At 38.1% G+C, this 25,136-nt stretch overlaps 4 protein-coding genes across 10 annotated transcripts; 3 read left to right on the top strand and 1 right to left on the bottom strand.

Annotated features, from left to right (window-relative positions):
* Positions 1–961: 961 nt before the first annotated feature.
* LOC102310835 (claudin-4) lies at positions 962–2,318 on the top strand. Its single transcript, XM_005946772.3, has one exon. The coding sequence runs from the start codon at positions 1,243–1,245 to the stop codon at positions 1,873–1,875; it is 633 nt and encodes a 210-aa protein (XP_005946834.1). The 5' UTR covers positions 962–1,242; the 3' UTR covers positions 1,876–2,318.
* Positions 2,319–2,418: 100 nt separating this feature from the next.
* LOC102311143 (claudin-4) lies at positions 2,419–7,319 on the top strand. The gene has a single exon (XM_005946773.3). The coding sequence runs from the start codon at positions 4,506–4,508 to the stop codon at positions 5,481–5,483; it is 978 nt and encodes a 325-aa protein (XP_005946835.1). The 5' UTR covers positions 2,419–4,505; the 3' UTR covers positions 5,484–7,319.
* A 75-nt stretch (positions 7,320–7,394) lies between these two features.
* mettl27 (methyltransferase like 27) lies at positions 7,395–11,718 on the bottom strand. Of its 6 annotated transcripts, none has more exons than XM_042213877.1 (6): positions 11,315–11,718; positions 10,776–10,909; positions 10,154–10,282; positions 9,785–9,920; positions 8,917–9,012; positions 7,395–8,803 (listed from the first exon to the last, which is right to left on the bottom strand). In XM_042213877.1, exons 1-6 carry the CDS (start codon positions 11,361–11,363, stop codon positions 8,601–8,603), a joined length of 747 nt encoding a protein of 248 aa, XP_042069811.1. In that variant the 5' UTR covers positions 11,364–11,718; the 3' UTR covers positions 7,395–8,600. The 6 variants fall into 6 exon arrangements, with proteins under 6 accessions (XP_042069811.1, XP_042069812.1, XP_042069816.1 ...); XM_042213878.1 differs by having other exon boundaries at positions 10,776–10,906; XM_042213882.1 differs by having other exon boundaries at positions 11,366–11,717.
* A 74-nt stretch (positions 11,719–11,792) lies between these two features.
* nf2b (neurofibromin 2b (merlin)) lies at positions 11,793–22,228 on the top strand. 2 transcript variants are annotated; one of them, XM_005946775.3, is made up of 17 exons: positions 11,793–12,159; positions 12,409–12,522; positions 13,197–13,322; positions 14,089–14,211; positions 14,369–14,452; positions 14,781–14,849; positions 15,006–15,088; positions 15,236–15,311; positions 15,412–15,549; positions 17,229–17,303; positions 17,399–17,512; positions 17,621–17,743; positions 17,847–18,064; positions 18,837–18,939; positions 19,579–19,718; positions 19,807–19,978; positions 21,322–22,228. In XM_005946775.3, exons 2-17 carry the CDS (start codon positions 12,433–12,435, stop codon positions 21,367–21,369), a joined length of 1,782 nt encoding a protein of 593 aa, XP_005946837.1. In that variant the 5' UTR covers positions 11,793–12,159; positions 12,409–12,432; the 3' UTR covers positions 21,370–22,228. The 2 variants fall into 2 exon arrangements, with proteins under 2 accessions (XP_005946837.1, XP_042069810.1); XM_042213876.1 differs by having other exon boundaries at positions 12,396–12,522.
* Positions 22,229–25,136: the final 2,908 nt, after the last annotated feature.

Here is a 25,136-nt window from a genome sequence, read left to right as displayed (position 1 = left end):
AAGAGAGAGACCCCTGCACAGCTCAAACGCCAGTTGCAAGAGCTCTAACATTTTTAGCTCAACATTTGTCTTATATGGTATTATTTCTGTACTTCAGACGTGACACACGCCACACACTGTTTCAAACATTGCTTATATGGAAAGTTTCTCTTTTCTGTGTCTTTATCTATTAATATGCCTGTGCACTAAAACTTCCTGTTTTTTAGTCTGGGTGAGCACTTTGTGAGTCAAAAGTGGCCTTGCTCCACAAGCCTTCATTATTAAAGTACATAAAACAATATAATAGGAAAATAAGGATACTAAGGATATTGATTTCATGACAAAATATTATATTATAAATGTATTAAGAAAAAAAAAGAAAAGAATGAAATGGCATTCAAACCATCTATTTTTCCTTACTAATTAGCAAGTCTATTTTTCATACAATTCCATAAAGGGAAATGAAAAGCTTCTAATTTTCTTTCCACAAATGTAGATTTGGTACTGTATGACATTTGTTTTTTGAGGGTGTTTTGGGTCCTCCAACCTAAGGAGGTCAGGACCTTGTATGGCAACCCTAAGGGATTCGGCTGTAAGTGTGTGTGATTCATAGATACACTTTAAAGCACTCTTTAAAACACAGCTGAGCTCGATAAATGCAATTTTTCATCTCACTCAGTCACAAGAACAGACAGTTTCAGTGTAGAAACACCTACATCTATTGACATCTATTAACCTATGAGCTACAGGTATCGGTTGACAATGAGCTCACTCTGAAAGTCATGTGCGTCATTTTTCTAGCATTGTTCATTTGGTAAATCCCTGTTTGGTATTTAGTATCACCCAAGTGACTAGTGTTCTCATAAATATGCCAGTTCAAAATATTCATTTTATTGTTTCACAGAAAATAAAAAAATGATGACATTGGTGGCAGTCTGTATTTCTGTGTAACTCGTTTTGGTGTTTTTTTGTTGTTTTTTTCCCATTATATTGGCCATTGTTATGCACATGAAACTGCTATCTTTTCTACAAGTGTTGAAAAAAGCTGGTTGGGTGACATTTCTTCACAAACCTGTTTGACCTTGCATACAGCACTAGAAAAACACCTCCTCTGTCACCTCCTTTAAAATTTTAACCACTGAGCAAGGAACTCACAGTCAGCTTCTTCTCTGAGTGATCAGCTGAAACAACTACCTGCTGAACTTTTGTTTCACACACAAAGCTCTCAAGGACACTCAATCTTTTTTCTTTGACAGGATCAACATGGTTGCTGGTTGTAGACAGCTTGTTGGTTTATTTTTGGGAGTCATCGGCTTTCTTGGGTCGATCATCACCTGTGGACTCCCACAATGGCGAGTCACCGCTTTCATTGGTGCCAACATCGTCACTTCTCAGGTCATCTGGGAGGGTCTGTGGATGAGCTGTGTGACCCAGAGTACAGGCCAGATGCAGTGCAAGGTCTATGATTCTATGCTAGAATTAGCTCAAGACCTGCAGGCTGCCAGAGCACTCACTGTCATCGCCATCATCGCTGGAGTTTTTGGGATTCTGCTTGCGGTGGTTGGAGGCAAGTGCACAAATTTTGTCGAAGACGAAGTGCAAAAGAGCAGAGTGGCAGTAGCTGCTGGAATTGTCTTCATCATTGCCGGCCTCTTGGTGCTTATTCCAGTCTGCTGGACTGCTAACACCGTCATTCGTGATTTCTACAACCCTACCCTGATTGCTGCACAGAAGAGAGAGCTGGGAGCATCTCTGTACATCGGCTGGGGAACTGCAGGGGTTCTGATCCTGGGAGGGGGCCTGCTCTGTAGCTCCTGTCCCCCCAACAATGCCACTGATTATGACGTTAGGTACTCCAAGGCTCGCTCTGTTGATAGTCATAAGGAATATGTTTAGATAGCGAGCATTCTGCTGGATATCTTAAAGAGTCCACCTTTTAGAATTACAATGTCTGTGATTAAAATAAGTCGAAATGTTTAGAGTGAGAATGTGTAACTTAAGCTTTTTTTCTTCAAAATATACACACATGCAGTATTTTCAGCCTGTTTTTGAATATATCTGTTGTTTTTATGTTTTCTACCACCAGAGATTTTTTTACATTTTTATTTTCTGTTCTTTTTTATATCAATATGGGATACTTTCTTTCAGGGTTATGTCTGAAATCTGATGCTTGTTTAATTAAAACCATTGTAAATCCGTATTAACACCCTTGTAACTCTAGACCTCATTTTTTGACTGCTTTCTCTGTTAAACTAGTGGAATACTGATGGATAAATATATATATATATATATATGTGTATTATGGATGACTGTATGTCAATAAAATTGTATTAAATGTGCATGTGACATTGCTTGTGGTTTTTTTTTTAATTTCATCATAAGATGAGTCACACTAGTGACAAACAGTAAAGAAATTCAAACAGAAGATCTGGTTTTGCGAGTGTCCTTGAAAGAATCTTTACAAACTGGTTTTGGGACATTTCCTTCTCATCAAAGAGCCTGAAAAACAGACACTGGATGCTAGCATTTATGTAATGCTATTTAGTATGTGTTCATTTCTTTATTTAGTTTTGTGGATTTCTGAATTAACACCAAAATCAGGATAAAAAATATTCTTAAATACAGCACTGAAAACTTGGCTCTTTGTATCTGATGTTAAAAAACATTTAAAAAAAAAATAATGTGTAGCATTTTTAGTGAACGCACATTAAACCAGTGTTTCAGTTCCTTTAAAATCCTTATTGTCTCAGACAGTAGATATAAAGTTGAGCTAATTATACATAGGAAGAGACTTTATTTAGTCCCACACGAAGGAAATTTCCTTGTTACAGTAGCACAAGGGACAGAAAGAAAAAGTGAATTAAAAATATACTAGAATTTTTTTTTTTAATTTGCAAATTTGCAAAAACTACTATACTATGTAGATATGTAGTATATACAATAACATATACCCCAATTTTTTATATGTACATAATGTGCAGTGGGACCGATAGTAATACACATGTAATACACTTAAACAGTACTTATCCTGTGTGGGTATTGTGCTCTCTGTTGAAGCACCTGTGATAGCTCTTCATCTTACACCACGGTAGTAACAATCTACTGCTGAAGGAGCTGCACAGGGACTCCACAGTTGTATGCAGGGGGTGAAAGGTGTTGTCCATAATGTACATTAGCTTGGCCATCATCGAGCTCTTACCTGCGTCCTCTATGATGTCTAGGGGACTGGCAAGGCCAGGACAGTTAGACTCAAAGAATGTTCAAATGTGTTTTCCTGAATCAGCTTAATCATTAAAACCGTGCATAGTTTCTGTTTCTGAGGAAACAAGGGGGGAAAAGTCATTCACAGTGGTACAAATTACAATACATGAGCTTATCTACACAAAATATCTCTGTTCAAATAGGTAAACCTTAAAAAGATTTCAAATTAAATGCACTGTGTTGTATCAGGCTTAACCATAAAATTAATTCCAAAAATAATTTATAGCCCCTGTAAAGTCTAACCTTTATAAGTCATAGAGATTAAAAATGATTTCGAGCTTAATAAAAAGGTTTCATTTTCTGCCACACAAGTTTACATAAGTGTGTGTTCTCTTGTGTGGTACGGGGTTTTGCATATTTCGAACAGGTTTTTCTGCACTGTGTGCTATTCAAGTGAAACTTCTGTCCTGTCCTCTCCCAGGGAACTTTCCACCCTCCTTCTGTTTCACATACTCTGCATGCGCACATTATTCAAATACATTAGCTGCGTGAAGAGGCCTCTGACCTAACACATGTATTAAGTTCTTAATCAAATTAAATCACCTGTTAATCAAATGCAGCATTTTCGCAGAGGTATTGTATGTGACAGATTAACATCAGAACAGACCATTGGTAGGCGTTGGTTTATACCTGTCTCTTCTGCCTACTTCATAGCTGTTGTTTACAAAATGTTCTCATGAGGCAAAGATAATGAGTGAGGGTGATGTCATTGCCTATTCATTTTCTTTCTCTCTCTCTCTCTTTCTCTCTCTCTGTCAACTTCCAGTCCTTTATTTTTTCTACAGAGTAGGTGTGGCACTGTCTACACCTGTCCAGTACCACATAGGCGTCTGCTCAGGTGACAAAAAAGAACGAATGCTCTCAGGTGCTTAAGTAAAAAGTAAAGAAGGAAGAGGCAGAAAGGCATGGTACAAAAGGGGAGGGACATATGCTGTAAACAAATGAAGTGAGGCTTAAGTAAGACACGCCTCGATCCCAGTAGCAAAAAACTGTAGGCAGGACAACAACTGCAACAGACTAGGCTCTCCTGACATACATAGTTTACAACACTGCAACAGTAGCAAGAAAAGGTACGCACAGTACGCACATGTTGAGAAGGACTGACAAAGAAACACTCACAGAAAGATACAAGAGAAGAGCAACCAGAGGAAAAGACAAGCAAATGCAAAAGAGACTCAGCAGAAATCAAGAAACGCAGCAAGTCATCTTTTAAAACTCTGCAAGGATTTTACAAAAAAGATTTTTTTTTTCTCCAGACCTACATTATGGCCTCGATGGGGATGCAGATGTTTGCTAGTGGCCTCTGCCTCCTCGGTTGGGCAGGGGTCATCGTCATCTGCTTACTGCCAATGTGGAGGGTCTCGTCCTTTGTGGGCACCTCCATCGTCACCTCCCAGATTTTCTGGGAGGGTATTTGGATGGCCTGCGTGGTCCAAAGCACAGGTCAGATGCAGTGTAAACCTTACGAGTCCCTCCTTGCCCTCAGTGGTGACATGCAGGCTGCCAGAGCTCTCACTGTCATTTCAATCACTGTAGGTGCAGCAGGACTTATTATGGCCTTTGTTGGAGGAAAGTGCACCCGCTTCTTGGATGAAACTGGAAATGGGGCAAAGGGCAAGGTGGCTGTTGTGGCAGGAGCAATGTTGATGGCTGCAGGTCTGTTCTGTTTGATTCCTACATCTTGGGTGGCTGGGGCTTTAGTGAAGAACTTCTACAGTGCCTACAGTGATGCTCAGAAGAGGGAGATTGGTGCCTGTCTTTACATTGGCTGGGGAGCATCTGTTTTGCTTGTTCTGGGAGGCGGTTTATTCATCAGCTCCGCACGCCCCATAAAAGCCCATGACACAGAGAAGAGGACGTCTGTGCATTACCAGGTGGTTCGCTCCTACAACGGGTCCAACCTGGGGGGTTCTCATCGCAGCAGGGCGCCATCAGCAAAGTCACTGCCTGTTGGAGTGGACTACCCCAGGCCTCATGGCTATGAGGGAGTGACTTCAAAGCCCCAGCAGTACCCAAGGCCTCCATCCTATCAGTATATGTCTGAGCAGGGCTCAAAAGAGGAGTCAGAGAAATCATGGGCACCTTCAACAAAGTCACAACTGAAAAAGGCAGACTCGACAAAATCGAAACACAGTGATGTACCATCTACAAAGTCTCAGCTGAAAGAAGCAGAAATGGACACCTTATCAGTTAAGAGTGACGGGGAAGATTTATCCTCAAACCCACCAAAGACATACTTATAATATAATTACATATAATTAAATATGTGTACTTATGTTGGCACAAAAGACAGTTTACTATACTGCTATTTATAAGTTGCCTTTTCTTTGTTTGTGAGTGTGTACTGACTTTATTTGGGTATAAATATACTCCATGATGCTTCCTTTTTAAAGGATGAGATAGAAAAGTTCAGGAGTACATTTATCAACATGCCAAAGAAATGTGTGAAGAATGCGACAAATTAACTTCTAACAAATTCCTATTTAAACTCTGTTACTGTAAATGTGAAACATTAATTTGCTACCAGATATATATATATATATATATTTTTTTTTGGTGTTTACCTCAGACTTTTAAAGTTCTCGTTTAAAATGGGCAGCAGGGTTTTACCTTTGAGTAGACACATATTTTATTAGACACATACACATTATACATTAATTGAAAGCATTACATTATTGAATGCGCTCTTTGGTGAATATCTCTATGAAGAAATTCAATTATTGAAAATACAAAGTTTTGTTATTTTGTTATTTTAATGATCATGCCATTTGGCACAGTGAAATGTCATTGCACTATGTTGACTGATACTTTTGCATTTGCTGTTCAATAAATGACTGTGAGCTGATCTGAAAAGTATCCGGCTAATTTTTACATAATGTGAGGCATGAGGTGGAAAAGGGCCTTTTAGAATCCCCCTGGACTATCAGTCCTGTTCCTGGCAATTAAAAGCCACAGGACAAACTGGTTTGGCAGAAAGTAAAGTTACAGGCAGGTGTGCAGTGTTAAAAGAGGAAGCATTGTGTGTTTGTTGAGGATTCAACATTTAGTTTCAGTGAATCATGCTCGTATCATGTGATCATGCATGTTGTTTTAATTACTTAGTGATATTTTGAGCTGCCCAAAATGCAGTTCCTTAAATAGAAATATGCATCTGTCATGTTGTGTCATGTACAAAAGCTTTCTCTAAGGTTATGCCTGTTGCAAGCATGTCTTAAAGCATGTTTTAAGACCTGATATGACTTCACTTGTATAATCTACACTGTACTACAAAAGCATTGCACTACTCTACACATCACCAGATAAGCACCCATCCTCTTGCCTTCCCAAAGCTCTTCTTACTCCTCAGCTTCAGCTCACATGGTTTTGCATTGACGACTGTCATGGTGATTTCAGTAGGCCATGCAAATGTATCTATCTGGTGGTAACAGAAGGTAACCTGGTAACCTTTTTCTGCAGAAAGCAGGAAACATGATTAGGAGTGATCATATTTTGTATTACAGATTTTCCCTCAAGCAACATTTGCATGAAAGTGCTGAAAATTCAGTATGATTAAAACAAAAAACAAAAAAAAGTGGCTAAACTGGATTTTACCAGGTCTGTTGACATTGCACAGCTTTCCCATGACAGCAACAGAAATGTGACTAAAACTAAGAGCTCAAGAAATCTTAACCACATCACAAAATTCTGCAGAGGTGAAGGAAAGTGTGATTGAAAACAAGATAATCTACATATGTAAACTGACCTTAAATCAACTTTGCATCATGCAAAACCTGACAGCCAGCAGACAATTTCACAGCCTTGACATTGTCGAACAATTAAACATCCACACACCCAAGAGAAAGAGCAAATTAGGACTTACTATTAGGGCAAAAGGTAGCAAATGACTTATATGTTATTTGCTTTTTATTCCAAAGATCTCTTCAGCTCATAATGCACTGCGATAAACCCAGAGAGAAATATGACCAATAACAAAATGGGTGACTGATAAGCAGTCATCCAGCCAGAGCCTACAGATGGATAGTGCACGCAGATAGTGCATGCAGAGCAGCACTGCTATATCAGAGACAAAGATGTGAAATTTTCTGCATAAATGGACCAGCAGGAATACTGAGTGACACTTTAAACGTTGTTTTTAAAAAAAAAAAAAAAAAAAAAACCATTTCATACACATTGCTGTTTTGTCCTTCACAAAATGCGGTATGGTTCGAGCTTGCTTACACTGCCACCTGTTGTCCTTTTCTTCGTCTCTGGCTCCCCCCCCCCTTCTACCTGTCCCTCCTCTCTGTGTGTGATGGATGCCTGCATGTCTTTTTTTTTTTTTTGCTCTATAGCCAATTCATACACTCTAGGCTCACACTTACATTTTTATTGTATTCTTTTGTTTGTCTTTAGTCTAACACAATGTAACATTTGAAAAGAACATTTAAATATATTGTTAGTCCTTGGGTGAATGAAATTAAGTCTTTCTAGCTTTCTAGACTAAGAATCAGGTCTAAAGAATCCATGTTTTATCCTCCAGAGGAGGAGGATAAAAAAGGAAGGAGGAAAGGAGGGAAAAAAAAAGGTTTAGTTTAACTTTTTTTGTGATTTGTGTCCACTACTGGATGAATGGAATGGAACACATGGATAGGCTGGGTCTCACAAGGATATGAACACTGGTTGTATGTCTTCAAAAATATAAAATTTTAGAAATCCAGCCCAGTGACCCAAGCAAAAATTTAGAGATTCACTCCTCAAGACGTCCATATGAAATGCACACTGACCACTAGGCTTTCAGTCACCTAAAACTGTATCTGATGCTGTATATAATATTGTTAAACAGGGTCAGGTCATTGGTAAAACATCTACACTTCATCTTGGTTGCTTAACATAAAATCCACCGCAGTGGTGTACAGAAGCATAATTGTCCAATTTCTCGTCGACTTGATTAGTTTTAAAATTTAAAACAAATAGCAAATAAAGTTAATAAAGTTTTAAGCACAAAGGGGATAACCTAGCATCTGAGCCAACTGAATCACTGAATTAGAAAATGTAACCTCATAAACTCACTTATTAGTGGATGGCAGATATTAATGCACAAGAGACACAGTTACAGACGCAAGTTATACAACCACTTATTTAGAAAATGGTTCATTTACTTTCAATAAGGAAAAATCTGTTACTCAGTTGCAAGATACTCATTTGGTTGAAAGCAGCTTTCCATCTTTGAGCCTACTTAATTCTGCAAATGCAAAAATCAAGCCTTCCTTTTTAATCTTACGTCAATTTTATCCAGTTTTTGTTTCTTCTCTAATAAGTCTATTTTGCACCTTTGCTGGTGTGATTTTAAACCACCATACACTTTTGTGATATATGTATAATTATAGTTTCTTGTAGAGATATACAGCGCCAGATATGTAGCCATCCTCGTGCTCCGACACAGCTCTCTCCCAGTTTTCCACCTCTGTGACCTCCACACAAGTCCAAAGCCCCTCGTTCTCCATCTGCCTGAGCTCAGAGTCAAGAAAGCCTTTGTACTCCAGGTTGTCCTGGTTACTTCTGGTAGTCATGCAAATGTAGCCACCTGGTGGAAAGAGATGATAGTGCAGTAAGTGATGAGAGCTCATCTTCAGTAAAGTGATGGGAAACTGTAGGTGAGACAGCACTGGAACAACAACAACAAAAACATATTCACACCTGGTTTGGTGGACTTGCACAGATCTCTGACCACAGCAGGAGGGACATGACCAAAACTTAGTCCTCCAACAATCACAACCACATCAAACGAATCTACTGCAAAAGGTAGAAAAGGGGAATTAGTGCTTTAAGGATAAGGCTTGGACTTAAAAGATGGGCATAATCTTTTAACATGAAAGCATGTCCTTATAAATGGTAAATGGCCGTATTTGTATAGCGCTTTACTTAGTCCCTAAGGACCTCCAAAGCGCTTTACACACATTCAGTCATCCACCCATTCACACACTTCAAGGTGATGAGCAAGCTATCATTGTAGCCACAGCCCCTGGGGCGCACTGACAGAAGCGAGGCTGCCGGACACTGGCGCCACCGGGCCCTCTGACCACCACCAGTAGGCAACGGGTGAAGTGTCTTGCCCAAGGACACAACGACCGAGACTGTCAGAGCCGGGGCTCGAACCGGCAACCTTCCGATTACAAGGGAACTGCCCAACTCTTGAGCCAATTAAATTTATAATTTAACAACATATAAAAATTATCTTGAGCAGAAATAAGGACAATTTCCTAATATGAGTACAGAGAATGACAATGACATAGGAAAGCAATAACAGGTAAGTGTTGTTTAAAATATAAAGATAAATAATATCATATGACAATAACAGTAATTCTTTTACTTTTTAAAATTATGATTTTAGATTTCATAACAATAAAAAAATGTGAAAACAATCACTTGAAATGCGATAATTTTAAAATAGCTCTGAAAAATAGAGACACACAAGCGCTAATCAAAAGCATCTTACCTGAGAACCGAAAATTAAATTACACAGTAATTAATGACTTGGATAAAATAATAATAAAGCTTTAAATACCCCACTGGATAGGCAGTGGCTCCTCTCCCAGCATGATCTGCTTCAAATCCTGGTACGACCCGCTCTGTCTTGCCAACTCCAACATAGCTTTGCTTCCATCTACCCCCACAAACTTTCCAAATCCAAGTTTCTTCAACTGTGCAACATGTTTAGGTTGTTATCAGACACATAGTTATTAAGTTGTAGAATCAAGAAAGAAAAGGTCACTACATTATAAGAAATTTCTAGACATTTATTAAGACTGAAAAAGATCAAATATCAACAATGTTTTCAAAAAAGGATTTGTCAGATATTAAATTGCAAATCACTTCATTAAGACTGCACATTTACAGTTTCTCCCTGAGGCCATGTGTTCTTTTTCTATTTTACCTGTGTGGCCACCAGTCCTGTACCACAGGCCACATCCAATACGACGGCACCTTCACGATCTCCACTGAAATGGGAAGAGATGCAGTTTGCTGCCAGAGTTGGTGCACGGTAATCCAGGACAGCCACATCCTACTCAAAAACATGAACAGTTACCCATTAATTATGTATGAAACACATACATAACATTGTTCCATCAGATAAATCCTATAGAACTGTAATTTGTACTCTTTTACTTTATATTACATATGTAACGATAAATTTCACAACATTGTATTTTCAGATGCATATTCTTCTTATAATAAAATTGCACTGTGCTAACAATTTCTTTTATTTACCTGGAAAAAAGTACCAATATTTTCACTATTATCTATTAGATATCCATCCAAAAGATTAGTACGTGTCAAACATTGCTAAAAAATTACAGTAGACTAAAGGTTATACCATACAAAACAGCAGAGTGACAAATGTAACATTAGTGCCTAAAATTATAACAATACAGATAACATTTAAGCATGTAAACTACAAGGAACTAGAATAGAAAAACAAGCCATATAGGCAGTGATGTGGCTAATAATAAAAATCAGCAAGTATTAGTAAAATATAAAAGGTAAGGTTATCTCACCTGATCATAGTTCTCTGCCCAGGAGTTGTAAAAGGAGACCTTGTCCGTTGATGTTGTGTTTTTATGGGCTGACAGAATAACTGCTTTCACATTTTCAAATGTGTTAGCCACAGCTGACATTATATACACACCTGCTGAGAAGAAACAAACATAGTCAAGCAAAATCAGAACAACCAGAGACTCCAAGTGTGCATACACATTACAGATACAGTCTTAATATACAGGTAGCGTACATTCTTTGGTTCATTTTCTAGCAAATTTAATTTTTGGTTTTGAGATTTTAATTGCTCTGTCAGTCATCATAAATTTAATTTGTTCGTCTACTCAACAGATCTGTTGACTACTTTCACATTAGCCTAATTAAAGAGCAAAAATGAACAATTTTGGAAACTAAAACCAGCATACGTTTGTCTGAACAGACGGAATCATTAATCAATTAACACAACAGCTGCACATTATTATCATTATTATTTTTATTGTATTATTATAACTTCTGCAATGTAGTAAATGACACGGGCTCTTTCGGCTTGCACAGTCACTTGTCTGATTTCTTTCACGGTTGTAGAAGACACAATCTGCTGCATACATACATATATGTATACGTGTCAAGATACAGAGACAGGGCGCCAGTTTACCAGCGGTCGTCTCCCTGGATCTTTCTTCTTTCTCCGTTCACACTCCAACAATAAAGACAGGATTACTGCTGCAAACTGAACCGGGGACACCGAGAGCCTGTGCAGCAACACCAGGAAGCAACCAATGAAAGAGCGGGCACGCTATTCCCTCAGTAAAGTCTTTCAGGTAAAGAGGCAGCTTTCTCTGCTCTTTTTCCGCCATAAAGAGGCGTTTACATTCTTTCAGATTATTTTCTTTCCTATACATTTTATTTTATAGTATGTGATCTTTGCTAGCTGCTGCATTCACGGCCACACACCACGCCTGGAACCAGTATTTCCCAACAACCACCGAAGGAGGCCTTTGAACTCGCGCTTGCTCATGCGCAGTAGCGTTATCCACAGTTGCTATTCGTGTTCCCACCTGTAGAGTGTTTGGGAATCAAAACAAAAATCTTCTGGAAAGTCGTCCTAGATTTTAACAGAAAGCTAACCCACCTAAAACCGAGAGAGTTAGCACAGTTGTTCCCAAGTGTTATTTGAATCAGCTTTAACATCTGAATTTCGCTTAATTAGATGTATTTCATCATGGGAGTTTCTCAAAAGTTTCGCTCTTTCTACAACTTTTTCTGCTCGGTTTTCGTGGCATAGCTGGGAAGCTAACTGCTGTTTGTTGTAGTAAATGTTAGCCTAGCATTGCTCTCCCCACACAAAAGCCCTGCCTCTTCTCAGAGTTGTTGGACACCAGAAGTTTCAAACTTTATTAAGCGGTAATGGCCCCATCTAACTTTTTCATGCATGTTGTTTTGATTAATTTTTTTCGTATCTCTAAAACCGCTGGAAAAACTAAATTATCGTTTGGATGCTAAAGAGAACATGATCAAGAAGCAGTTCCTTCCATGCGCTTAACACCGTAAATTACATTAAAAACGTGCTACTTAAGTCATGAGTTGGTTCATCGTATCACTTGTTAAATGTAATTTGTAGCTCTATAATCTGTTGTTAATTTTTTTCCACAGCTTTTTGACCGAAACGTCTTCAAAATGTCTATCCTGGGATTAAAGAAGAAGCAGCCAAAGACTTTTAAAGTCAAAGTTATCACTATGGATGCTGAAATGGAGTTTAGCTGCGAGGTATGGATATATGCGAGCCTGTATGATATGTCGAAGTATAATAATTAACTGTGATTACATTTTTATATATAATCTTTGGCTCCTTTAAAATGAACCCCCAGATTAACAGTAAAGAATTGCTTGAAAAGTCCATGCATCACACCTTGCAAAAGTTAAATTGGGCAAAATTGTACGAGGCCTTTCACTGGTTTTAAACGTGAAGGGCACTGCTGTAATCTAAGACGCATGTCATGCAACCTCATGTGTGGGTTTACCCAGGAGATAGTTTATCAGCAGCAGTTATAGATCCTGACACACGTTATCTTGTGATTGATTGAGCAAGTAAATGACAGTCAACAATGGCTATACTCATGTGGGGCCTCTGCTGTGTGAAATAATACTGCTGCTTTCCCCCCACAAACACTGATATGTTATCTTTTTAAACCACAGCTCATTTTTGTCCTGTGAAAGATTACATTTCACAGGATACATTAGATTCTTGGGGATGTGTCCCACCTACACTATAACACACTGCAGGGAGCCCTGCCAGTACACCAGGATTGAAACATTCTCATAATAATTATTCTTACATTTTTCTTTATATTGAGGCAGGACAGTTAAAGGGCTCCAGCTGCAAATACCCTTGCTTTGAGCATTTTCACTTGCTCATATCTTTCTAACCCCTTTCTTTTCAGGTCAAGTGGAAAGGTAAAGACCTCTTTGACCTGGTATGTCGAACTGTTGGTTTGAGGGAGACCTGGTTTTTTGGACTTAGGTACACAGTAAAGGATACCTATGCCTGGCTAAAACCAGACAAGCGGGTAAGTGAAGGAATAATTCTAAGGAGATTGGCTTTGAGATCCAAAAATAAACAAATAAACCCCCAATTTAAAAAAAAAAAAAAAAGAGTGTAAAATGTCAATAAAAACATGGCGCAATAATTTACAGACCTCATAGAGCCACATGTTATTCACAATAGACTATAAATGCATATAAAATCTTTGAACGGCAAAAATGTCCCATTTTAGGAAAGTTGGGACAGGGTCATGTTTACCACTGTGAAGCATGCACTATTCTTTTAATACCAGCCTGTAAAAATCTGGAAAAGGAAGAGAGCCGCTGCTGGATTTCTGGGAGATGAATGTTGTCCCGTTCTTGTCAGAGTTAATATTCTAGTTAATATTCTAGCTTTTTAGTATTTTTTGTACCATGGAGTACCAAATGATTTCAGCTGGTGAACTGCAGCCAGGCAGTACCTGGACTCTACTACGAAGTATGGAATTATGGAAGGCTTTCCCGGAAAAAGAGGTCACCTGGATATTTGGAAGGTTATACAGGTTGCTTAAATAAGACATTTATATTGGCTAGATCAGTCAGCGTGCAAATATTTCTTCATGCTGGAAGAGAGAAATTCTAAATGAGTTGAGAAATTTGTTTTCCGTGGAATGGAACATGATGTTTTCTATGTTCTTCTGTAAAACATATATGGCTTTATAGGATCTGCAGATCACTGTATTCTGCCCAATACCCCAACTTTTTTGAATGGTTACACAATATAATAACTTTTCCTTTTCATCTTTCATCAAGGTCTTGGACCAGGAGGTTCCTAAGGACTCTCCCATAACATTTAATTTCCTTGCTAAGTTTTTCCCGGAAAAAGTAGAAGAAGAGCTGGTTCAAGAAATAACTCAACACCTCTTCTTCTTACAGGTACTCTGATAACTTTGTGGTGAAACCTTTAGGTGAATTTCTTTCCTTTAGTTTATTTTGAATTTGAACTCAACCTGTGTGTAGCATTTACCTCACGTCTAAGAAGCTTTTATGTAGCTCAGTACATGTTCACACATGTTGTCAAACTCTTGTTTAGGTAAAAAAACAGATATTAGATGAAGAGATATTCTGCTCCCCTGAAGCTTCAGTTCTGTTGGCATCATATGCCGTCCAAGCTAAGGTAAGAAAATTTGGAGGGTCAAATTCTCACTAAACCAGCAGTTGCTCGGCCTTCTTTTATCTGAAAATAATTAGTCTCCTGGAGTACATTTGCTGCTGGAGACCATCATGCAAATATGAACCAAAATCAATATAATGCAGATTAGTTATATGGACAGCATGAAGAGCAGTGCATTCATGAGATACAAAAGGGCTAAAATTTGATAAAGGGCAACTTATTTACTGCACAGATCCTAATGACCCATGTTATTCAACCAAACTCTGAATAAATATTTTCCTCTGTGTGTCATTAATGTTTGATTTGTTGTTTACTGTTGTTTCCCTTTCAGTATGGAGACTTTGATACAAACTTCCATAAACCAGGCTTCCTGGCACAAGATGAGCTTTTGCCAAAAACAGTAAGTATACAGGTCTCTGTGCAGATTTGACCTATGAAATGTGCTTCCCAGAATTATTTTCTTTTGTTAGCAGTCATTTCTGGCCAAGTTTGTCAGACACCATCTGTGCATTCAGTGTATTAACATTTTCCCTGTGATCCTGTGTCTTTATCCCAGGTTGTGATGCAGTACCAAATGACAGCAGACATGTGGGAGGAGAAGATCACAGCTTGGTATGCCGAGCACAGAGGCCTCGCCAGGTACAGCTGACCCAGGGGGCTGCTGAAGACCAGCATGTGAAGACTTATTAACACCTTTAGCAAAAGATTGCACGAGATCATGTAGTTTAAGTGTAATCTGTGTATCATTGTGTGATCCCCTTTCTTATTTTCACATCGTCCATATAGAGATGAAGCTGAGATGGAATACCTAAAGATTGCTCAGGATCTTGAGATGTATGGTGTCAGCTACTTTGAAATTACTGTGAGTGTGAATTAGTATGACTTGATTTCACATTTTTGAATCTGACATTTAACTTTGCTGTCTCTTGGGTTAACATTTGTGTTTCTACATATATTGGCAGCAAAATAAGAGGGACACAAACCTCCTACTTGGAGTTGATGCCCAGGGTCTTCACATCTACAGCCCCAACAGCAAACTCGCCCCTAACAAGTCCTTTCCTTGGAGCGGCATCCGTAATATCTCCTATAGTGAAAAGGAGGTAAGGGCAAGGAGTGGGCTGTCCTGCAGACAAACTGGGCATAATGCTCACATCCAAAATAATATGCTTAAAATACTCTTAGATTGATATATTTTGTCTGCAATTTTTTTGCCTCTCATTACTTTCCTGCCACCTGAATTGAGACACTTGTGGGTATTTTTAAATGGCTGTTTTGTATTACTGTGTCTGTGTATCTGAGAATCCATTAAAAACATAAATGCAGCATTCATGGGCACACTTGGATTGTATTCCACATCTTTGGTCCTATTCCAACAAATTTGTATTTTCAACATTTTAATGTCATCCAGTCATTCTGGCCTAGGGAAGAGTTGGTGAGTACAGATTGATCAACAGTGAGTAACAGCCAGCAACCTCCATGGGTTGCTGGCTGTTACTATATGAATTCCGTTACAAGGTTTGCTGCACTAGAAACCTTCTTGCAATTTGTTTTGGGTCCTAACAGACACTTTGATTCGTAATTTATTTCAAACATGTAAACAATATACCGGTACATTTAGAAAAGAAAATAAGAAAGAAAAAATAATAATATACAAAAAAAAAATCAATACATTTCAATATAGCTACCGTTCTGATTAATTTACATGTTGAAACGGAGTGGGAAGAAGTAAACGCTTATTTAATCCCACCCCTCTGCCATAAATTATCAGTTAATATTTAGTCAGCTTCCTTACTGATAGAATTTGTAATAAAAGTAGTGAACAGATTTCTATAATATCACATCATGATTTATTTTATTTTTTTTAAATAGAGACATTCACTTAATTTTAATATTTTCCTTTTCTTTTCAACCATAGTTTGTGCAAATATACCAGATTTCCTGGAAACACTCGTTAAATACTAGCTGAGTGTAAGTCTGGACAATATATTGAGTTTTTAAGACGTATTAAAAAGGATGCGGGATGAGACAATGTTGTTTATGTTTCATTAAAATTATACTCGATGAGCAGCCGTAGCACATTCGACTAAAAAGAAAAGATCACTGGCAAGCTTCTTGGAACATAGACTGTGATGCTGATTCTTTCAAATGGTGGAAGGAACATAAAGTTGGCTATCCAGCAATGAACTGCCTGGCCAAAAATGATCTTTGTGTGCCAGCTACCACACACCCTTATGAAAAGCTTTTCAGTTACAGCTTAACAATGTAACCTGTCACAGGGCATCTTGCTCTGTTTTGTTGTTGTTGTTTTTTATATATATATCTATATCTATATGTATATATCTTTATAATTATTCCCAGTTTTTACAAAGAAACTCACTGGCTAGAAAAAGGGATAGAATTTTCCTCATTTTATTCCATTTCATACTTTTCCATGCAAGCGTTGCATTTTCTTGATTGCACAAATGTGAGTCTTTGGTATGCAAGAAAATAACATTTTATTTAAGGGGCATTGTTATTTAATATATGCAGATAATTAACTTTTCTTATTTATATTTTTGTAACATTTTCCATGTACATCTTAAGTTGTATGTTAACAAACGTGCCTGTGTGACAATTGGTTTTGATTTTGAACTGCCTTTTTGTTATATTATTACAGCCTTACAGCTGTGTATTGGAAACTGCTTTCTTTCAGTGTCATATTTTCTTTCATATTGATCTGTTGTAAACTGTGCTCTCGGTTAATCTGCATGTTTTGTTTTTTGTTTTCATGTTGTTCCAGTTCACAATCAAACCTCTGGACAAGAAGAAAGATGTTTTCAAGTTCTACTCATCTCAGCTGCGTGTCAACAAGCTGGTTGGTTTGCCTCTGTGTTTGTGATGTCATCTACTTAAAGGTTAAATGTTGTATGTCGTAAGTTTGTGCTGATTATGTTTCACCTGACTCCTTAGATCCTGCAGTTGTGCATTGGGAATCATGATTTGTTTATGAGGAGGAGGAAGGTGGACTCAATTGAAGTGCAGCAGATGAAAGCTCAAGCCAAAGAGGAAAAGGCCCGCAAGAAGGTCTGTGGTCTCAACTCCACTGGAACATCACATTAGATAGGATGCTCACAGTGATCCATCATAAATCTTTTATTGTGGTTAACAAACTTTAAATGGGCCGCCATGTAGATGGAGCGCCAGATCCTGGCACGGGAGAAACAGATGAGGGAGGAAGCGGAACGGGCAAAAGAGGAAATGGAAAGAAGACTGTTCCAGCTGCAGGATGAGGCACGACTGGCTAATGAGGCACTGGTGAGAATATTGTCATTTACCTGAGATAACTGTTGAATTTTCAGAGTTTATCTTATGCAACTTTGTAAAAATTTGGATTAAATGTTAAATAAATTTTGTCCAGCTGCGATCTGAGGAGACAGCAGACCTGCTGGCAGAGAAAGCTCAGATTGCTGAGGAAGAAGCGAAGCTGTTGGCCCACAAAGCTGCAGAAGCTGAGCAAGAGAGGCAGAGGTTAGAGGTCACAGCCATGAAGACCAAGGAGGAGAAGAGGCTCATGGAGCAGAAGATGAGGGAGGCGGAGCAGCTGGCTGTAAAACTGGTGGAGCAGTCTGAGCGGAGGTCTGAAATCATTTGAGTTTTTATTTGAGATATTTTCATTAGTTAAAATTTAATCCCCTTATAACTTTTGTCCGTGCATAACATTTATCAACTGGTAACTAAATAAATGAAACACTATTAATAAAAGTCCTCTAAAAATATTTCACATAAACCTGCAAAGATTTAGCCGAAGCCGGCATGTGGTGGTAATTTTAAAAAGAGTTTTCCACTTATTCTATTTTCAAAATGAGTAAAAAAAAAAAAAAAAAGATGCAGGAAACCCGAGATATGCTTTTGATTCCATCCAGTTTTCTTCCCTCTCAAAACCCAGCATTCCTCCTCAACCACCAACAGCATTGGGGTTCACTTCTAAAATGAATGTGTTAGAAAAACTGTGTCTGTTGCTCTGTCATTATCTTGATTCTGTTATAACATTAAGGCTGGGTTTAAACATGCATTGTTAAACTCAAAGGCACATGATCCCTTAAACTTAATTACTGAAATCACCTAAACTCAACCTAAACCTAAACTGCTATATATAAATGTGCTAACTGTGCTATGCATAAATAGGTCTGCAAATCACTTCGATAGGAGGATAAAAGCCCCCCAATTGTCATGTCATCGAGAGACACATGATGATCTTCATGTCTTTGATAAGAAGCCTATAATGCTTCATTTGTGTTCCTTTTGTTTCAGAATAAGTTGTAAAAAGAAAAGAAAAAAGTACTGCTCTGATAATAATCACATGTATTTAGTTTACTCTTAGTTGAACTGACTAAATCTTTGATTCCAGGTTGAAGGAAGCTGATCACCTGAAACAGGACCTGACTGAGGCAAAGGATGCTGAGAGGAGAGCCAAGCAGAAGCTGCTGGAGATCACCAAAACAACCTACCCTGTACGTTGATCACACTACTGCTTCTCTGATCTCTGTGATGCCTGGATTTCTTTTGTAGATTGAAGGAGTTTGTTTTCATTATAAAAGCTCTGATCTCCGTGTTATTACGCTGCAAAGGCCATTGATTAGCTGCTCTAGGTAATTTATGAGCTTAATATGGACCATCAATTTGAGATCTTCAAAGTTATTTTTTTAGGGAGGATTATCATTGTTCTATAACTTCCCTCATTTATTTCTTGAAGTTAGCGATTTCATGTTTCCCAGAATGTTTTTAATGGCAAGAGAAGAGGTGCGAAATCTGTGGGTGTTACTAGTATTGCAGATTTATATTTATTAGTGTGGATAATTGACGAGAAAAAACCCACAAAACATTAATGTGTTTTATATCATTCACTATAAATGGACTTTGTTAGTAACCAAGTTAGATAGAGAAAGCTGTATGCTTTTATGTGTTATTGCTCAAAATGAGGGATTTCAAATAGCAGTGGTATTACACACAAAACTGAATGTTCTGATAATGATAATTCAGTGAATTATTTTGGTTTTTTGCCCTCACGTGACCCCAGATTTTAAAAGTGTAATGTACTTTACCTTTGTGAATATTTATACTTAAATGACATCTGTGTGCTTGTCTTCCAGCTCATAGCAGCTTATTCTGCTCCCCCTGCTCCTCCTGCTCCTCCTGAAGCAGCCGACTTTGCCTGCGAGTCACCACCTGCACGCCTCGACTTCAAGGACTCCGACATGAAACGGCTCTCTATGGAGATTGAGAGAGAGAGGTAAGCCGGGGTTTAAATCCCCTGCAACGGCACTTTAGAGTGACAGTTTGGCTGTTTGTTGATGATACTGTGGCATGCATAAATACAGGCTGGAGTACATGGAGAAGAGCAAACATCTTCAGGACCAGCTGAAGGAGCTCAAGTCTGAGATCGAGTCTCTGAAGCTGGAGGAGCAGCAGCAGCAACAGGCCAGTCTCTACAACCTGCACAGTGAGGCGAGGGGGTACATCCCAGAGCCCGTCTACATAGCTCACAGCAACGTACGTATGAGCCATTCATGTAATGTCATTCGTTTTATTGATGCTTAGTTATGTGTCAGAGTGTTAGTATAACCAAACCAGTAACTGCAGCTCACGCCCACTAATGATCCTAAGACCCAAACTCTTCCACAGCATGCATTTTGAATTTCTTTGATATTTGTGCTGATTGGGACCTGATGAATGTAAAAACAAAGAATTACCAGAAAAAATTTTTACCTTATTTTTGTTTTTAAGAAAAATGAGAGCCACATATGAGGATATTCGTTTAAAATTTTGATAGAACAGTAGCAGTATAATGTCCTCGTAAGTGGATATCAGGCCCTTGTAGAGCAAAATTGAGTATTTTGGTCTAAATAACCCAAAACGTGATGCCCACATATGTGGATGCCAGGTCCTAGGAGGTTAATCAGGTTGTGAACAAACATCTGATATCCAAACATAACCTTTTCATTCAAAATGAAATTTTGGACAGTTTAAGTGCAAAATGTAATTTTTTGGGGTAATATTTCTTAAAATTTCAAAAATTCTAGATTAACATTAACATGCAAAAAGCAGATTGTGTTTATCATTTATTTTTATCTTATATTATCTCCTAAGGTCATTGATTGTTTTCATTTGTAGCACATTTATAAATGTTCTAATTTAAAAACTCTTCAGCATAAACTAGGTTTACAAGAAACACGCAGTCCACCGCAATCAGTTCAGTTGAATTCAGTTTTTATTTGGCCTGTGTACTCACTGCATCACTGGTAATTACTGTTTGTCCTGTTGAGCTTGAATCACTGCTGGAATTTCAGATCTCATTATCCAAAGGACAACCAGAGCACCACAATATGTCTCTAACACGAATTTAAGAAAAGTCTAGATTAAAGAAAATGTTATAATGATGACAAATGAGGTTTAAAGTGGAGTGGTTCTGTACTCAAAGGTTATTCATCGTCCTGGCTTTCTTTCATATTAAATTCAGTCCTTTGACTATACTGATGTGAAAACATCTTCAAAGGAATTGCTTTTGTTATGTCAATATTTTACCACATAGAAGAAAATGATTTCAAATTGCATCTTAACATGTAACACAAACCGTTGCACTTCGAATTCTCGCATTTCTGTTTCACCGAGTTAGCCCTGAAGATAGCAGAATGTAATATACAGCCGTATACTGATGATTCAGTTAAATTAAGGATATACCGGATCAGCAGACTTGGTAAATAGTTACTGTTGTAAATACTTTGTAATGCCAAAAGCATTTATGTGGCAAATATGAAATACTTGAAAATGTTTGCATTTGTATTTTTAGAATTACTGATTACTCCATGATTGCTCACGCTTCTCTTGTTTTGCAGAGAAACTCTGCATACATGTCTCAGATGGCCTTCTTTGAAGAAGTGTGATCCTGGCCCTTTAAAATTGAGGGAGCAGTTGCTGTGACGCTCTGCTTCCTCAGCCTGTTTGGTTAACGTTTACCTGACTGAAGCTAACAGACAGAAACTCTATGTTCTTTGGAAAGACTTTGAAATGAACTAATAACACTTGTGTGGCTTCCTGCGCAGACTGTTAGATTAAGTTTTGCCACCTGCAACACCTGCAGCATGTCAGCATCTAGAAAGAGTGCATTATTGGATGAGCGCTTCTTCAAGATATGTTGCTGAGGAGTTTTTATTTCATGCTTTTTGTTTGGTTTTAATCAATACTTAGCTGTAATGTGGTCAAATACAGAACTATGCCTGCTTAATGTCGAGATATCCATTTGTGCCTTAAAATACTTTAAGACTGGGATTGTGTTAAAAAAGAAATTACGCTGCAACGTTGGCAAAGTTCGGATCAGTTGTGATGTCAGCTGCGGTGAATGTCGTAAACAGGGTTCCTTCCACAGAAGCAAGATATTCTTCAGGCATGGGTTAGAGTTCAGATTTACCAACTGTTGTTCAGTAACACTCTGAACATAGACTGTATGTAAACGAAAGGCTCTGGCCCCAATATATAGAAATCTATGAAAAACAATCTTGCTGCTCATCTTATTTTATTACCTAAACACTTTGGTGATGAAGTTATGGTCTCACTCTAGCTTCTAAGGTTGTTTTGTGCTTTATAAATAACGTCCCCATTTAGAGTGTAACAGATGATAAAATGCATGTGATTCACAGTGTGGTTTCCTTCTGACTGACAAAATACCGTCATACGAGGATGTAGTGCGTCTGGTTTCTCACTCACTCAGATCCTCCTCTTGCTTAAAATGCCTGGTTTTAAAAGGCATGAACATATATATACATGGTGGTGCTGCCAGTGGATGCTTCTCTGCTCCTACTGTCCGGCTCAGGAGATCTGACAAAGATCGCTGACCTATTCATGCATAAAATGCCAGACTTGTGTCCACTTTTGTTGATGTTTTAGTGAAAGAAATGCCAAAACAAAGGCAACAGAGAAAAACTTTCCACAAGTGAAAAGTTGTTTCACATTATTTTAGTCTTTTAAACATGTTTAATTTGATATGTCGACATCAGTAATCTGACTTTAGGCTAACTTAATGTTCAGTCACTGTTATTAACATTAAGTTATATTAGCTAAAGAGGAAAAAATGGAAAGGTTTTTATTAATGTAATAAATTAGAGTTAAACTGAGAATGATATTTGGCTACTGTTGTTGTATGTGTTCTTATTAGGTACTTCTAAGTAGAGCAGGGCAATATGACCAAAAATATTTATCACGATATACATTTGAAAATTTGCGATAACGATATAACTGACGATATAATTGACACTAGACAAAATACTTTACAATCCACAACTTTATTAATGCAAAAAAAACCCATCAATGTATTTTCACTTAAACAAGCAGCTTTTTTATGTGCATTAAATGGTAAATGGCCTGCATTTGTATAGCGCTTTTCTAGTCCCTAAGGACCCCAAAGCGCTTCACACTACATTCAGTCATTCAAACACACATTCACACACAGGCGATGGCAAGCTACATTGTAGCCACAGCTGCCCTGGGGCGCACTGACAGAGGCGAGGCTGCCGGACACTGGCGCCACCGGGCCCTCTGACCACCACCAGTAGGCAAACATGGGGTTATTATCATTAAAGTTATATAAAAATGTAACAGTGCAAATGCAAATTCCTTGCTGACAGTTTAACCAAAAGGCATTTCCAGTGGAAATTGGCCGACATATCCTCAGCATAACCATGTATAATATCCACAAAACTTAAAAAGAGGTTATACACACACAATACGGTAATATTATGTTGAAGCACAGTACGTATCACTCCGCGAGGCTCCTGCCTACGATAGCCATAATGCTCCGACAATCCATCAAGCAGTGCGGGTTCATGGCTTAGCAAAGTTGTACTAAAACATTTGACAGATTTTCGAGCGCCGTGTACCACATAAAATCGTTTCCAGGTCAGTAAACACAACCAGAATTCAAACATAAGGCACAAAGGATTATGAGGGGCGCTGTCGATTTTCAGAAAAATCAAAGGATTGATTTTAAGTGTGCCGTATTTTCCAAACAACACGGTAATAACGACAGCCCGCTAGCATGCTCTACCGCAAATAGTGCTTTGTTGTGTATCTGACGGATGAAAGCCAAACCAGCTCCACACCACTGAAGTTGCAGCATTTTTACAAACCAATTCTGGTTCATCCGTTTCATTTAACAATCCAATTTCTCTCTTCTCATTCTGCGTCGCCGCCATGTGCAAACAAAGGCACTGCGCATGCGCGTTTTACCCATATTCTATCGCGATATTTCATTTTCCTATCGTTGCCCAAAATTACACCGGTATTACCGTGAACGGTATGATATGGCCTAGCCCTACTTCTAAGTACTTAAGAAAAGAAAAATCTGCCCGAGTGTACCTGAAGCACAAAGAAATGGACAGAAATATAAATGTATGTACAGAAGAGACTTTGAGCCGCATTACAAGTCAGGAGACTCCTTTGGTGGTCCTACGTGTTTCTTTTACTTGGTTTGTGAAATGCCTTCAATGAAATCATCACACAGGAGCCTGTATTGTTTAATAGAAATGCTGTAAAAGCTTGAGATCTGCCATTTCAAGGTTTTATATTTTGTACTCTACTGCTGATGTGCCTTAATTTTATGTTATTTTATTTTTTGCTGTTACACTTTAAGACACAAAGATTTTATTTGGTGTCGTTGTGCTTTTTGATCTTAGTATTAGGGTGACTTTAACTTTGTGGGTGATATCTTTCTCTTAATTCCTTGACAGAGTGGCAGATGGATGGCTTTTTTTCTTTTCCCCACATCACGCACTTCTCAGGGTTAGTGTTAAACACCCCACGCCTTCACCGTCACCACCACCAAAGATGCAGTATGGTATCTAACAGCGTTTAAATTAGATAGGTTTAATAATAATACGCATGTAGAAGACTAATGCAGCGATCTTTAGACTTCTTTTATATTCTGAAAAAAAGCAGCGGCTGGATGTACTCATTGATCGTGTTTGTTTATTTGACCAGCCTATCAGAGAGATTAAATTATGGGCTCAACATGGGGTCGTTACACTAACCTTGGTATTGTGTAAATGGTATTTTCCTTTGAAGTGTTCTTAAGTACTTTGTTTTTTCTGTTTTTACCTTATTTATTTGTGCTGTAAGTCCTCAATTAACGTCACATTTGCTTGATATCTGTTATTGGGGGGAGAGCGGGTGTTTGTAATTTAGTCTTTTATTTTTCTATAATGAGATTCAAATCCAGTGTTAAAGAATGATTTCACATCAAAAAATGTTGGGTTATGTTTAATTTGAAGTGACAAAATGTTAGTTTCATGAGTTTTGTCATTGATTTGTAACCAAGTTATTATGTGTATATTATTTCATAACAATGATAATACAACAGTGTGACTGTCCTGTCTGATCTATCTTCTCATAGATTATGAGTCAGGCATATACACAGCAATTTAAGCGTGAGGAAGCGCTTTCAAAGCAGCTAAGGCTGTGTGATACAATAAATGAAAGTTTGCTAGATCTGATGATGCAGGTGTGGAAATTATCTGTGCATTATGTTATTTTGTTTATTGGAAACAAGTTAAAACAGAAAGCTAAACCATGCTAAAATGAAATTAAAAAGGCATTTAAAAGAAACTGACAAATTGTCAGTGTCATAATTACAGCAATCAAATATTAGTAAAAAAAAAAA

The sequence above is a fragment of the Haplochromis burtoni genome, unplaced genomic scaffold, assembly GCF_018398535.1.
Source record: "Haplochromis burtoni strain Fernald_Lab_line unplaced genomic scaffold, NCSU_Asbu1 Contig_493, whole genome shotgun sequence".
In the NCBI taxonomy this organism is placed as follows: Eukaryota; Metazoa; Chordata; class Actinopteri; order Cichliformes; family Cichlidae; genus Haplochromis; species Haplochromis burtoni.
This window is presented reverse-complemented; position numbering and strand designations above follow the sequence as displayed.

Excerpts from the sequence above, each read along its gene's own strand:
- LOC102310835 (XM_005946772.3), top strand. The coding sequence starts at position 1,243 with ATGGTTGCTGGTTGTAGACAGCTTGTTGGTTTATTTTTGGGAGTCATC.
- LOC102311143 (XM_005946773.3), top strand. The coding sequence starts at position 4,506 with ATGGCCTCGATGGGGATGCAGATGTTTGCTAGTGGCCTCTGCCTCCTC.
- mettl27 (XM_042213877.1), bottom strand. The coding sequence starts at position 11,363 with ATGTATGCAGCAGATTGTGTCTTCTACAACCGTGAAAGAAATCAGACA. Across the intron at positions 10,910-11,314 it reads CCGTGAAAGAAATCAGACAA|CAGGTGTGTATATAATGTCA; the intron begins GTGACTGTGCAA and ends GTTTCTTCTCAG. Across the intron at positions 8,804-8,916 it reads GTGCAAGTCCACCAAACCAG|GTGGCTACATTTGCATGACT; the intron begins GTGTGAATATGT and ends TCTTTCCACCAG.
- nf2b (XM_005946775.3), top strand. The coding sequence starts at position 12,433 with ATGTCTATCCTGGGATTAAAGAAGAAGCAGCCAAAGACTTTTAAAGTC. Across the intron at positions 15,089-15,235 it reads GAGCACAGAGGCCTCGCCAG|AGATGAAGCTGAGATGGAAT; the intron begins GTACAGCTGACC and ends TCGTCCATATAG. Across the intron at positions 18,940-19,578 it reads TCACCAAAACAACCTACCCT|CTCATAGCAGCTTATTCTGC; the intron begins GTACGTTGATCA and ends CTTGTCTTCCAG.